This window comes from Leucopleurus acutus (genome assembly GCF_964270905.1).
Source record: "Leucopleurus acutus genome assembly, chromosome: 17".
NCBI lineage: Eukaryota > Metazoa > Chordata > Mammalia > Artiodactyla > Delphinidae > Leucopleurus > Leucopleurus acutus.
This window is the reverse complement of record NC_139159.1, coordinates 13,550,712-13,565,451: the sequence shown is the minus strand read 5'-3', so window position 1 is coordinate 13,565,451 and position 14,740 is coordinate 13,550,712. Positions and strand designations below refer to the sequence as shown.

At 42.4% G+C, this 14,740-nt stretch overlaps 1 protein-coding gene across 6 annotated transcripts in view; it reads right to left on the bottom strand.

The window, feature by feature from the left end:
• Positions 1-14,740, bottom strand: part of PREX2 (phosphatidylinositol-3,4,5-trisphosphate dependent Rac exchange factor 2) — a gene marked incomplete at its 5' end in the record, with an annotated part of 281,893 nt that overhangs the window by 108,169 nt on the left and 158,984 nt on the right. For all 6 annotated transcript variants that reach the window (XM_082858967.1, XM_082858971.1, XM_082858970.1 and 3 more), the window contains 3 exons: positions 2,129-2,308; positions 9,176-9,383; positions 9,928-10,147. In XM_082858967.1, the coding sequence (XP_082715093.1) occupies positions 2,129-2,308; positions 9,176-9,383; positions 9,928-10,147 (608 nt within the window). The remainder of the gene's footprint in view (positions 1-2,128; positions 2,309-9,175; positions 9,384-9,927; positions 10,148-14,740) is intronic.

Here is a 14,740-nt window from a genome sequence, read left to right as displayed (position 1 = left end):
CACCCCTCCCCCGCCCCGGGAAGATGGCATCTTGTCTCCATCCCGGAGCCCAGCACAGGACACCACACCTGCTAGGTGCTGGATAATGATGAACATCAAGGGAAAGAAAGTTAGAAATGTCTGCGTGTGAATACAGACACATGACAGATTTCAGAAGTAGTGCAGGAGACATAAATATTTTTTTCTCTCAGAATAAGTAAAAGGGACTTATTTAACTTTAAGTGTACATTTAAAATTTCTATTTTACCCTAGAGAGAACCTGAGAGTAATGTTAATTATCTGATAACTAGAATTTGAGGGAAGAAAGTATTTTTAGATCTGTAATTTCCCACTGGAGAGAAACCACAGGTTCTTATTAAAGAGCATACTGGTCTCCTTAGAAGCGAAAAGTAAGTGAAATGGTAAAAGTGGTTAATTTGTTTGATATATCATTAAATTTCTAGGAATAATTAACTCACGTATTCATCAAAATCCTTTTCACATAGAAATTGGAATAGTAGAATGGTTAATAAACTGACAGCCAGGCCACCTGATTTCCTAGGTAAATTATGTAACTCCTGCGGGCCTCAACTTCCTCAGATGTAAAATGCAGTTAATATCCGAACCTGCCACAGAGGGCTGTGCGAGGAATTCCGTGAAATCATCCTGCTTCCCCCTGTGTCTGGTAAGAATGCTTTTAATGTTAGCTACTAGTTTGTGCTAAACATCTCTGATGAAACAACTTCGATTTAAAGATAATTACTAAATATCTTTTCACTGTAAAACACTGTATAATAAATAAGAGTAAGAGAGGTTTTGTCTTCAGTGAATGTACATAAAACGGGAGGTTCTGAAGCTGCACGCTCAGCATACGTGGCAGGTTGCCACAGGTCTCAATGAGGTTCCAGGTGACACAAGGATTCAAAGGAGAAAAAGCACTTTCAATTAAGGACGTTCATTGGAAGAGCCATCATTTGAGAGTCTGGTAAGAAGATGACTCGACAGAGTTTGGAGGGAAGGTGTTATGGGTTGAATTGTATCTCTCCCTCCCCCGCCCCTAAATGCATATGGTGAAGTCCAACACTCAGTATTCCAAACTGTGATCTCATTCGGAGGGAGGGTCTTGACAGAGGTAATCAAGTTAAAATGAGGTCACTAGTGGGGGCCCTAATCCAGTATGACTGGTGTCCTTATAAGAAGAGGAAACATGGACACTGAGACAGGCTTGGAAGGAAAAGGATGGGAAGAGACAGAGGGAGAAGACAGCCGTCTGCAACCGAGAGACTGAGCCTTCCTTCACAGCCCTCAGAAAGAACCCAACCCTGCTGACACCTGGATTTCAGACTTCCAGCCCTAGAACTGTAGGATAATAAATACATTTCTGTGGTTCAAGCCACCTGGTTCTTGGTACTCTCTTACAGCAGTCCTATCAAAATTGTACAGAAGGCACGTGAGGGAAGAAGCAACGCACAAAGCTGGTCACAGAGGTGAGCACGTGAAACTAGTTCAATTAGCTTGAATCACAGAACATAGGAAGGAGGAAAAACAAAACAGAAAGAACTCCTATTCACTACCCAATAGTCCAATAAGCAGAAACAGACATTCAAAAAAAAACTGTCAATATAGGCACAACTTGTTTATTTGCCATACATGTTACACAATCCATAAAAGAATAACGAATCTCCTAAATGAGGTCCACTCGGTTGGAGAAAAAATGTTTTGTCCAAATTACTCAGATTATAAAAGGGAAGAATTTGAAAGATAGTGATGTCTCACTATGCTTTGTCTGAGGTTGGTAACAGCCAGCAGTTATTTTGTGGGAATAATAAACAAAAACAACAGTCAAAAATTTTTTCAAGGGCTTCCCTGGTGGCGCAGTGGTTGAAAGTCCGCCTGCCGATGCAGGGGACGCGGGTTCGTGCCCAAGTCCGGGAAGATCCCACATGCCGCGGAGCGGCTGGGCCCGTGAGCCATGGCCGCTGAGCCTGCGCGTCCGGAGCCTGTGCTCCACAACGGGAGAGGCCACAGCAGTGAGACGCCCGCGTACCGCAAAAAAAAAAAAAAAAAATTTTTTTCAAAACCTTTGTGGAAAATACAGACTCACATTTGACTTGGTCGATGAGATGAGTTTCAGGAATGAATGAATTACCTGTAAGAGTCTCTGTTGCTGATGGTGTCGTGACCTGAATCTTCCTGCTCATCGCCTGCCACGTTAAAACAGACGCGTTTGCTGTTTCTCTCTCCCTTCTCGTTGTCACTGTCTGTTGGGACTATGGACTCTGATGCCTTACGTTCTAATTTAGGAGAATATGTTATTGAAGACAGAAGGCTGCAGTGGGATATAAAAAAAAAAGAATAAGTGCACATTTTCACACTGGCGGCTACAGATAACTACCTTGCTCACTGAATATGATAGGCTTACAGATATTTCTAGAGCTTCTTCTAGGTGTCACCTGAAATTAATACCCTGTTGCATAAAACGCCTGTCATGCACAGTTCACTTTTTCCTCTCAGAATAAGTAACGGAAACAGCTCACAATTTTGATGAGAAAGCTGTGTTCAAATCCAAGTTCTGCCACGGACTAGCTATGCTCTCCTGGCAAAACCAGGATGGTTCTCTCTGACATCTATGAAAAGTGGATAATAAGAATAGCTACCCACTGGGCTGCTGTGAGAATGAAATGCATAGAACATATTGCTGGTACTCAACGGGCATCACCTCGCTCCCAGCCATTGTCACCACCATGTGAAAATACCTGAGAAACTTTAAAGTGCTATCCAAATATTAAACACTAAATGGGCTTGAACCTCTGCACTGGATTACCTTCAGATGCTAAAATCCCACTGCCCCTCTCCGCCTGCCCTGGGTTTCCCCCAGGCTTTCTCTATTTGTCAGGGAGAATATCATGTGGACAAACTGTTCTCACATTCATGTAAACAGGAGTCCTGCCCGTCCTGACCCTAAGACGCTAAACAGAGTCACACACAGGTGAGGACAGGCGGTAGTAGGGGCTACCCCAATACCATCCACAACCCAGTCATCATGAAACATCGTGAATCTGCCCAAACGCAAGGCTCTTCCACTGGGCTCAAGGCTAAAACACACTTTCAGACTCTGAATTGGCAAAAAACTTGATGCAGACTCTAGGCAGCACTGATTCCACCAGGCTAGACTTGCATGTTTGGCTGTAAATTGTTTCTTATAGAACTAACTCAAAATGACACAAAAATGGAATCAGTCTTTACTATCAAACAATGTGATATAGAATTTGCAAAACAAATTAAACCATAACTGAACAAAGGGCCCAGGCATAGTTTCTCCAGCCCACAATCATCTTCTCTTTTATTTACCAAATAGTCAACAGCACATATGCGCATATCTTGACACTCACTTTTCCATAGCAATGTCATGTTTATTTTATTTCAAGACCATGAAAAGATCTTCTACCTCTTATTTATATCCCATAATGTCAAACCCAATGCTGTGCAGAGTAAATATTTGTTACGTCATTTCACTAATGAATTAATTAAACACATTTATCGAACCATGCATTGCCCTTGGTGCTGTACATGCAGCAGTTTACAAAACAAACAAAAGTCCATGCCCTCCTGGCGCTTAAATTCTACTGGGAGGAAACAAACAGTGACCAGATAAGCTGTATAGTGTATCACATGGTGACAAATGGGAAGGTGAACACTTTCTAAAAAGGGAATGAAGCCAGGGCTGCAACTTCAAATAGTGGCATCAGGTAAGGTCTCACTGTGAGATGATATCTGAATAATATTTGGGCAGTTTATAGTTTTTAGACACCTGGGAAAATCAGGGAGCTCTGCTAGATTGCTCAGGGCCCTGCAAAGCTATGAATTATTTTAAACACACTTTTTCTATTTGGAAAGATATGTTTATGTCTCACAAGACAGACTGTGTATTTCTTCACTCCCTCCACCCAAAAGATTAAAGCATTAGATTAACTCCAATTACCCAAGCTGCACGCTGCACAGACAGATGAACTCTGACTACCAAAGAGGAAAGAGATGCAGGAGTTCTCATTCTGCAAGGAGTCCTCTGTGCTCTATGGACCTTTTAAATGAGAAGTCATGGGGGCTCAGCATAAACATTTTTTTCAGAGCTCTAAGAATTGTGTTTACATATTTGCTTTTCATTTTAAACAGCTGCAGTCATGCTTGCAGTGACCCTGTGAGAACAAGTGTTAGGCTAACAAACAAATGGTAGAAAAACAATGTTTTTGACACCACGTTTTTGCATAAAATCTCTCGATTCTTAAAAGTAATAATAGGGCTTCCCTGGTGGCACAGTGGTTGAGAGTCCGCCTGCCGATGCAGGGGACACGGGTTCGTGCCTCGGCCCGGGAAGATCCCACATGCCGCGGAGCGGCTGGGCCCATGAGCCATGGCCGCTCAGCCTGCACATCCGGAGCCTGTGCTCTGCAACGGGAGAGGCCACAACAGTGAGGGGCCCGCATACCGCAAAAAAAAATAAAAAATAAAGTAATAATAGAGCATAAAGCTTAATATCTGTGCTCGCAGAAATATTTGCCTTTACCTTTGCTCGTATACAGTGTTAAGCTCCCTCTGACAGTGTGTAGGTCTGTTGATTCTGAATTAACATCCTGAGCTGAGTACCATTTCTGGTCAATCTCCACCAAAGGCCCTTGATGAATAAAGATTTCTGTATATGGTGGATTGCATCTACCTGTGCGTTTTCTATTTGACTGAGATTTAAATATCACCATCATCCTCTTCAGCACAGCTAACATCTGTTGAGCTCTTATGCTGGTCACTATGCTAAGTACCTAACAGGTATTCATTCATTCAGTCTCTCAGACCACCTTATGAAGTGGGTATCCTCGTTATTATTATCAGTATCATTATTGTTATTCTCATCTTAGAGATGGGCTGAGTGAGACACACTCATAATACTGTGGAAACTAAGCAGAACACCCCTCCCTGCATATCGCTCACCCGCTCTGGAGGGCAAAGGTGGGCATGAGTGCCGCCCACCACATGCCAGTTCTCCGGGACTCATGACTGGGTGGCTCCCCTCCCCCTGAGAGGGTAGGAATGACCACGTGCCTTGCTTTCGCCAATGCAGCGCGAGTGGAGGTGACACGGGTCCCTCCTGGGTGGACATCTTCATGCAAGTGTGCTCTCTGCCTCATTCCCTGCCTGCTGTGACCGTCAGAGGCATTCCAGCTGATGGGGCTTGGCCAGCCTAGACCTGAGTGAGGCCGACGTGGAGCAGAGACCCCGGGACCCACTGGGCATGGAAAGCGAGCAAGAAAGGAACTTTGTTGTCTCAAGTCTGGGAGGCTTTAGAGTTTTGGTGAACGTAACAGTGAAAGGGGTAAAAACCAGTTGTAGAGGAAGCAGGAAGTCCAGAGGAGGAAGACACGAGTGACTGGGACTCAGGGTATGGACTGTGTCCCGGGGGAGCTGGTACCATCTCTCCACAGACCGGCCACCAGCCTGACACTTGAGTGCCTAGAAGGCCAGCCACGCCGGGCCTCGGGAGCAGGGCTGACCAGGCAGAGGTGTGTCACGTTCCGGGATCAGAAAGAGGCTGATGCAAGAGGAGCTCAGAGAAATGGGTTTGGAGAGAGGGACGGGGGCAAACTGCGTAGAAATGTGCAGGCCACAGTAACGCATCTCCCATGATTCTAGTTGCATTGCAATGCCATTAACTGGCTTTAAGCAGGGGACTAGCACAACTTACCTGTACAGATCCCTCCGGCACCTGCCGAATGTAGAATGTATTAGATGGAGAGGCACAGCTGGAAAATTCTACAGCGGGTACTAGGGAGGAGACTATGGTGACCCAGTCTAAGGTGATGGGGTGGACACATTCTGAGGTATAACTGGCAGGACCTGATAAGGTACTGGAGGTGAAGGGAAAGGAAAGAGAAGAATCACAGCTGATACCTAGATACTGGCTTCATAAACTGAAGAGACGGAGAATACTGAGAAGGGGGACAACCTTGATGGGGGAGGGGGCAAAGCAGATTTGAGTATGAGGTCAAAGTAGATTTCAGTTTCAGAAACAAATTTAAGTTTGAGGCGTCTGTGAGACAGCCCAGTGTTTCATAAACCAACTCACAGCTGGTCTGTGAGAACGAAAGCCATCAGTGCATGTAATCATACAACTGTGCCCGGCACATGAGCCCCTATAATACATGCTAGTTTTTATGAAACTGTGCCCAGTTTTTTTACATTTACCAGAAAAATGCTTGGGAAAACCTCAAAGATAATTCCACCACCAGCCCTACCGTTCCTATCTGTAACCCCCAGCTCACTAACTGTCCTACAATGTGTTTTGGTTGTCACTCAATCCTGGGACATGTGGTACCTGCAAAATGAAGTCTATTCTCAAATTTCCTGCCTTACTAGCCCCCAATACTCTTTTTTCATTTCCTCTCTGTGAGAATACACAAACCCTGAATTTTAAAACCCTGTCAAAGGTTCTGGACTCTCCACGAATTATTTTTTCCCTTTACTTATATCTAATACCCGAGCGTCATTAACCGGAAAATCGCCCATTAAAGGGCTAAAGTATCTAGCTTCCTGCAATGAAACAGGAATCACACAATCTTGATGAAATTCATAACATCACATTACTTCCTGTTACTACACAGCACATCTGTCTCTAGTTCTATTTTTGGATCTGAACAAGGTAGGAGGATTTAGGGGAATGCCTGTGTGTCAAAGGATGTGTTCCCAAGTGACAGGAAAACCAGACTTCACAATTAGACAGGCTGAGCACCAGGACCTTTCACAGGAATGAATGACTCCTAGAAAGGCTAGCAGGGAGATATCGTGAGGCAATTCTCTTAAAACTCGGCACAGCAGCTGAGATCTGCTTCTCCACTCTGCAGAGGCACCTATGTTAGACCAAGAATAATTTCTACATGGTGAGAAAACTGTTTAGTAACTAGCTTTTTAAATAATTTGTCAAGCTTCACTGCACTGCAGCATTTCTGAACAGGGCAATGGGGCATCCAGGCACTTGGACAACGGTACTGTTTTAAAGTGATTATGTTACACACTGAATTATGGTGGAACATATTTATATTTAGAATTAAATTATATGGTGCACACAGAGAAGACCAAGGAAGTGTCTCAAATCACCGGCTCATTTCATGTCACTTTCCTAATAAACAAGCACAGTTGGTAAAGACTTTTAGAATAACAGAGTGGCGAAATCACAAGTAAAAATAGGTAATCATTTTAACTAGTTTTGGTTAATAAAAATAGCTTAACCCTCTTTCTGAAATTAGTGCTTTAAATATAAAGCATTTTAAACCAAGTAAAGGGAGCCCCTTGGCTCTAACCATTTCCTTGAAAATATATCTACATTAGCTGAACTTAAAAAAAAAGAAGTCAATAAATTCACAAAGACAGACAAACTCTGGACAAGTGCCAGGAAGTGCTGGGTAGTCAGTGCATTAGAGAGCCAGTCTCCAAGGCAGTGTTCACTCAGGCACATCAATAATCCTGCCATTGACAAAGGACTCATCTGAAAAGGAGGAATAATAACTCTTGGTTTAACTGGAATCATGGGATTGGTCCAGATGCTCTCCTAGAATCCCTTTGAGATCTAGGATCCATGATTCAATGCTACTATCCATTGCCTTATTAATAAACAGTCTTCCTCTTGAACCTCCTGAATACTTCAGGGGGAAAAAAGAGACTGGTTTCTAAAATACAATATAACATATATGATAAAATCAATTTATTAAATAAAGCAAAATATAATGTCCTAAAATATTAACTTCTCTGTCACAAGGTCATTCTGAAACAATTCCAAATACCATATATTTGTTTAAAAATAACCACCTGTTCTCTAAGTAACCTCAAACTGTTTAAATTGTCTAGGAATGGGGTGGTCCCAATATAATACACCAAGTGTCATAAGTAATTTTAAAAAACTAGTGTATTAGACAAAGGAAAACAGAATTTCAATTCTAAATTAACTCATAAAAATGTCAGAAAACAGTAGCACAGTAAATAGTGACTACTTAAAGATAATCTTAGAAATATGGTGCACTAATACGGTAATTTTGATCTCTAAATTTCAAAGATGTATAGAGATCATGTCAATTAAAATTTCATTAGTGTAAAGTCTAATTACAACAAAGCCTTAGAATCAGTTCTAAACATTTTATGTGAAATCTGAATTATCCGTGGAAGTAGGGATGATGTGTGTGTGAACTAAATAATACACATTTGATAGCCATCTAAATCTGCAACTTCATAAAGGGAGTACATTAAAAAGAGGAAAATGGTCCTTATACCATCTTCAGATTTTTCCCACTATGATATATTCAACAATTTCAATCCCCTGAATGAGAAGCAAGCATGTCAAGCCCTAGGCTGATTGCTTTTCGTATTAATTTTTATATTTTTCACCACAAATAGATAATTTGTTATGATTATTCACCTTCTTCTATACGTGAGAAACTGAACTACCCCAAATCCCATTCTGCCTTGACTAGATGTGAAGCACAGTCACACTCCATGATGTAGCAAACCACCCTACAGAGTTCAGGCAATTCTCCAACCTTCAAATTCTTGAATAAGAATCAGAGTTGACCTCTGGAAAAATTTTATTCAACTCCCTCCTCTTCTCCGTTCTTGATAAAAGATTCCAAATTACTGGCACAGTGATTTGGGTACTTCCTTAGTAAACCATTAATTCAATCAGAAGAGAAGAAAGGGTGTTGCTCATTGGTCCTAGGGTTACATACTTTGGCTTTTACTCATTTAACAAGTATGTTAAGGACTAGGTATGCTTTACATTTTTTCATAAACATCTACTGAGTGCCTATCCACCAAATGCTGTGTTCTGGGCTGTGAAAGGTACACAAGGAAATCCCTACACGCAGTTCGTACTCTTTCAATCATATTGTTCAATTTAACATCGGCACACTGAAACTTAGCGTTTTCTATATGAAAGAACCTTGCTGTTCTCTTCCCTGGTGTTAAATGCTTCCTTAAGATACAGATCTACAGAACTGCCATGTTTTCTCATTTTTAAGGTGTTGGCATTAAGAGGATCTATATGCTTAGCAAAAATTCCTACATTTTCAAACAGTAAAAAGAATAATGGGTATTCAGGAGTGCCATTTCCTACGGCTATTGTATTATGTACATTTAAAAGTACAGTAAATAAAATGCTTACTCATCTGTTTGACAAACACACATCTCCACCTCCTTCAGTGCAGTCTGAAGTTTGCCCAGCAGTTTCTGATAGATATCTTGGGTTTCTAAGTCGTCTTCTTTCAACAAATACCGGAGACCGTGCCCATCTTGCTGCCCCAGAGACAGACCTGAAGGGGCCGCCATAGTTGTAATCGTATGTTGAATGTACACCATAGGGCTTAGTTTTCCTGAGGAGTTGAAACCATTCCATAGCAACCGTTATTACCTTTAACTTACAGTAGCAATCCAGCGCCATTCATTTTAGACGTCCAAGCTTACAAAAGATAAAATGCCAATCTAATGTTGCATTTAATTCAGGAATTAAAGCTTATGGGGAGTTGTGATTAAAAACTACAAATACAGTTCGATTCCACATCCCACTGGGATGGCATGGGATGGTACTCCGCATCCCTTGCAGCTGCTCCTCTACTATTTTTCTCCTAGTTATAGGGCCATCTCAGATGAGTGATTTCACAGCAAGATGAGCTGTGCCTATCAGGCATGTAAGGAAGACGAAAACAATTATTCTTCTCAGAGGAAAACTAATGAAAATGTGTAACTCCATTTTCATTCTACAAACACTTATGCATAATTATCCAAATGATTAGCATGAGGAATCCTTTCTTTATAAAATTTCAGACTTGCTGACATGCTAATTTCAGGGATGCAGGAATAGGTATGATCGCCTAAGTTACGTGTCATCATTTGATAAAGTTGAAAAAGCTAACATACCTTGTTCCGATTTATTTTCTTTATCATGAGAATTATGCTTCCTGCTATCCAACTGAACACCAAATGCACTCCCCAGGTACGCTGATGTTTTGGGATAAGAAACTTCCATCACATTGACATGGCAGTTGGTGGGGCAGAAATCACTGCTGTGCAGTGGGGAGATCTTAGATTTGGCCTGTTTAAAGGTGGGCCAGGCTCTATTCTTTAGTACACGAGAAAACTGTAGATGAAAGATGAAAGAAAAAGCAGTTGAATGCAGTGATAATTCAAACATTTCACTCCTGTCATCCATAGCAAAATCAAAAGAAAATTAAAACATGTCAACTGCAACGGGTGAAATAAATTACAAGCTGTCAGAAATTAAGTCATTATTTTAAAATTCACACGTTCTTAGAAAAGCAAAGCAATATAGGCAGCAAATGCAAAGGATTCTTTTGAAACACTGATTGCAACTTAAGCGCTAAAAGAGATGAATTCAAGCGATCAACACCACTTACTAGGACTCAAATCCACAGGCTCCCAGCAGCTGAGAGTCAGAGAGAGAAACTGAATTAGCGTTCTAGGACACCAAGATAGGAGAAGTGCAAGGTGGCAGAACAGGGTAGCTGTCAGGTCAAGGATGGAAGAAGATGGATTATTCCAAACATGGTCAGAAAGCTGACCCAGACCTGAGTCTGGGAACAGGTGAGACAGCAAAGCTTGGTGGTGGGGACCCCGAATGGCAGGACAACAGGCAGAACAGACGTTACTTCCCACCCGTGCTTCCTGCTCATCACTGTTGAGCTTTGGGTCAGGGTCAGCCTGAACACCGGCGTGGATGCTGCTTCTATGCCATCGAGAATAGTGATGCTCCAGGAAGTTACACAACTTGCCCGGAGAGCCACTCCCCTACTTAAAACCTTGCCATCCAAATCCACGGTCTACACCTGCCATGGTCTATACAGCCTCCCAAAGTCCGATCCATACCCGGTTTCTTTATCTCAAGCTCTCTTCCCCTTGTTCCCTGTGCTCCTCCTGGCTTTCACCCAGTCCCTCTCACATACCATCTACTCGTTCGAGGTCTTCGTACAGGCTGTTCAGTGTGCCTGAAATGTTCTTCCCTTGTTTCCAAACTTACTCCTATGCATTTTCAAGTTCTGTGAAATCATCAAGAGGCCTTCCCTGAGCCCTAGTCTAGGTTCCATTTTCCTGTTTGGGTGCTAGGTTACAGCACCCTGCAATCCTCCTTACAATTATGAATAATTTTCTTTTTATATATTTATTTATTTATTTTTGGCTGCGTTGGGTCTTCGTTGCTGCACACGGGCTTTTCTCTAGTTGCGACGAGCAGGGGCTACTCTTCGTTGCAGTGCACGGGGCTTCTCATTGCCAGGGCTTCTCTTGTTGCGGAGCATGGGCTCCAGGTGCACAGGCTTCAGTAGTTGTGGCTCGCGGGCTCTAGGGCGCAGGCTCAGTAGTTGTGGTGCACGGGCTTAGTTGCTCTGCGGCATGTGGGATCTTCCCAGACGAGGGCTTGAACCTGTGTCCCCTGCGTTGGCAGGCAGATTCTTAGCCACTGCACCACTAGGGAAGTCCCATGAATAATCTTCTTATTTCTCTCTCCCTTAGCAGATGGTAAACTCCATGAAAGTCATGCTTACATCTGTCTTGTGCATCACACACAAGCATCTCATAGAACTGAAGTGGATTGTAGTTTCAAAAACAAAGGACTGAGAGCCAACAGCTCCCTGTGTTTTAGTTATGTCGTCCGCATAACTGATGTGATGCTGGGCAAGTCCCTGTCTCTTTGTCATTTCTAGTAAAATATGGAATGTGGATTAAATAATATCTATGCTCGCTTCTTCCTTGGAAACTATAACCAGATTCTATCTATTTATTCCACTAGTAGAGTAGTAATCTGGACATCGAAGAGAATAAAAATTAAGACTACTACCTGTTACTGTCTAACTTTTCTAGGTTAAATTCAAGAATAAAGATATGATATAAAAAATCACATCTTACTAGCTCACCATTAGAATATGAACTATCTTACAAGTATATTAAACTTTCTTTTCAAATCACATGTCAGAAGCTATGTATCTCAGCAAAGGGCTAGCGCACAGTAGGACTCTAAATAGAACTGGACTGAAATGCAGGAATCTATTAACAAAATTACTAACACATTTGATAATGATACATAGTGAAAATAGCCTAAACACTGAAAGACAGGAAGGCATTTAGAGAACTCCTGAATTATCACTTTCTCTTTATTAATAACGAAACTGTGACCTGGAGACTTATCTCGGAAAGACCTAGAATTTAAGGCCAGATGAAAACTTTCATTCAGAAGTTCTTTTCCACTGTAGTTGCAGGATAAAAATCTCAGATAAGGCTCCCACGGCACAAAGACACAGAGATCGATTTTATTACGTCACAGCATCCATGGTAAGAGGCAGTTACCCTTCTGTTGCTTTCTTTCATTTTAACCAATTATTCATTTATTCAAAAATATGAAAAGAAGCATCTATTCTGGATCCTGTGCTATGCTGGAGACACAGCCCTTGCCCTCACAGAATTCACGGTCTAGTAGGGGACACAGGTGAAAACAATATACCACCCTTATCTATAACAAGTATACTATTACAATTATATGTAACATATATGTATAAACATATATACAACTGTATATGTGTATGTACACATATGTAACAATTATATAATAAATACGATAGCCAGATAATTAGAAGTTTTGGTAAGTGCTGAGAAGGAAGTGAACAGGGTGATGTAATGAAGTATCACCACAGTGATCAGGCAGAGAAAGGGGAAGATTCCATTTTCAGTGGGACCCATTTCCTGCAGCTTTCCGACATCTATCTCAATACAAATGTCTTCTATGCCCTCTCCCCATGCACTCAGAACGGTGCGTAGCCACATGTCTGAATGTGCCTAGTTTCTTTCAAAGAGTAAGTGGAGGGCTTCCCTGGTGGCGCAGTGGTTGAGAGTCCGGCCTGCCGATGCAGGGGACACGGGTTCGTGCCCCGGTCCGGGAAGATCCCACATGCCGCGGAGCGGCTGGGCCCGTGAGCCATGGCCGCTGAGCCTGCGCGTCCGGAGCCTGTGCTCCGCAACGGGAGAGGCCACAACAGTGAGAGGCCCGCGTACCGCAAAAAAAAAAAAAAAAGTAAGTGGAAACTTCTTTGATACGAGCCTCTCTTGGAGAAGGAAGAGCCTTATGAAAGCAGTGCTGTCTTCCATCCTGGGGTATCCCTAGGAAAGGGGGAGGGGGCGAGGGGGTCCCATAATCATGGGTCCTGGAAATGTGGATATATTTTGAAGATCAAAAATGTGCTGGCAGACGGCATGCCCTGCTATTTAACGGTGAGCCCTTTCTGAAACACAGACCTGAAATGAGGAAGGCAGAGTTCTTGTACTGACCGTGGTGGGCACGTGAAAATGCTCTGATCATGCCATACAGTAGTAAAGGGCCCTGGAAATGTGGACCTGTCATCTTCTTTAGCAACATCAAATGAAACACTGAGCTCACTCATCTGCTTTGGAGAAGCTCACAAGGAAAGACAAAAGTTCTTTTCCATAAATAAAAACGGCAATTTTGCAATAAAGAAACATACAGGGTATGGGATAGGGGGTGGGAATGAGTTGGGATGGAAAATGCTTTAGACCTATTGTGGACCAAGCTTATTACCAGCTTCATTCATTCATCCGACAATGACCTATCCAGCGTGCTCTAAACCAGGCACGGTTCTAGGCACATTGGGAAACAGTGAATGAACAAAGATTCCTGTCTTCTGGGTGGTTACGTTCTAATGTGGGGAGAGGTAAACAATAAACATAGTAAGTCAAAGTCAAAGTGGGACTTTGCCACATGAGAGGTTGGCAAAAAAGGCGGAATCACCATAGGAGACTATGAATGGGCCACGAAGAAGGACAAAACCAGGATAGGTCATGTCACAGAACACTGCTTAAGAAAGGTACAAGCTCAACTGCATCAGATGTTACTAAAACAAGGACTACAATGACAACAGTGAATAAGATTTGGCAAAATATAGGTCACCAGTGACCTTAGAAAGGGCCAGTTCAGTTACATGGAGGGAACCAGAGCCCACCTTCAGTGTGCTGAGAACGAAAGGTGAGCGAGACAGCAGGTGTGGACAGTGGGTATGAACAGCGGGTATGGACAGCAGGTATGGACAGCAGGTGTAGACAGCAGGTATGGACAGCGGGTATGGACAGCGGGTGTGGGCAGCAGGTGTGGACAGCAGGTATGGACAGCAGGTGTAGGTAGCTCTTTTTAGGACAGAGATCAAAGATGTGGAAGAGGAGGTAGAGAGGAGAGTGGCAGGCAAGGGAAATATTTATCTTTAATACAGATATTAAGGCATATTTGTGTATCGACAGGAAGAAGTCATTCTTGGAAAAGGAATTTCAGGTTTTTAATGCATTGGTAGTTAATTCATGAATTACTGAGCATGACAACAAATTTAGATCCAATTACAGTCATTTGACTACAAGTCAAAAAAAAAATACAAAGGTAAGCTATGATTCTGCAGACAGTCTCCCATTTCAATGAAGTGTAAGACCCCACTGGCATGGACCTATAGAAATTTTGTATCAGGGGAAGAGGACATGGGGAGGGATTTTATCCACAGTTCTCCCAATCCATACATCCGTTTGGGAATTATATGGCATTAATAACTAAAGATACTCAGAATAGTCCACGTAAAACTTAGATTCCTACAGATAGTATTTTTGTGTAAAAAGGAACTATCTGTTAAAAGCTCATTAAATATTTATTTGGAAGAAGTATCCCCAATGC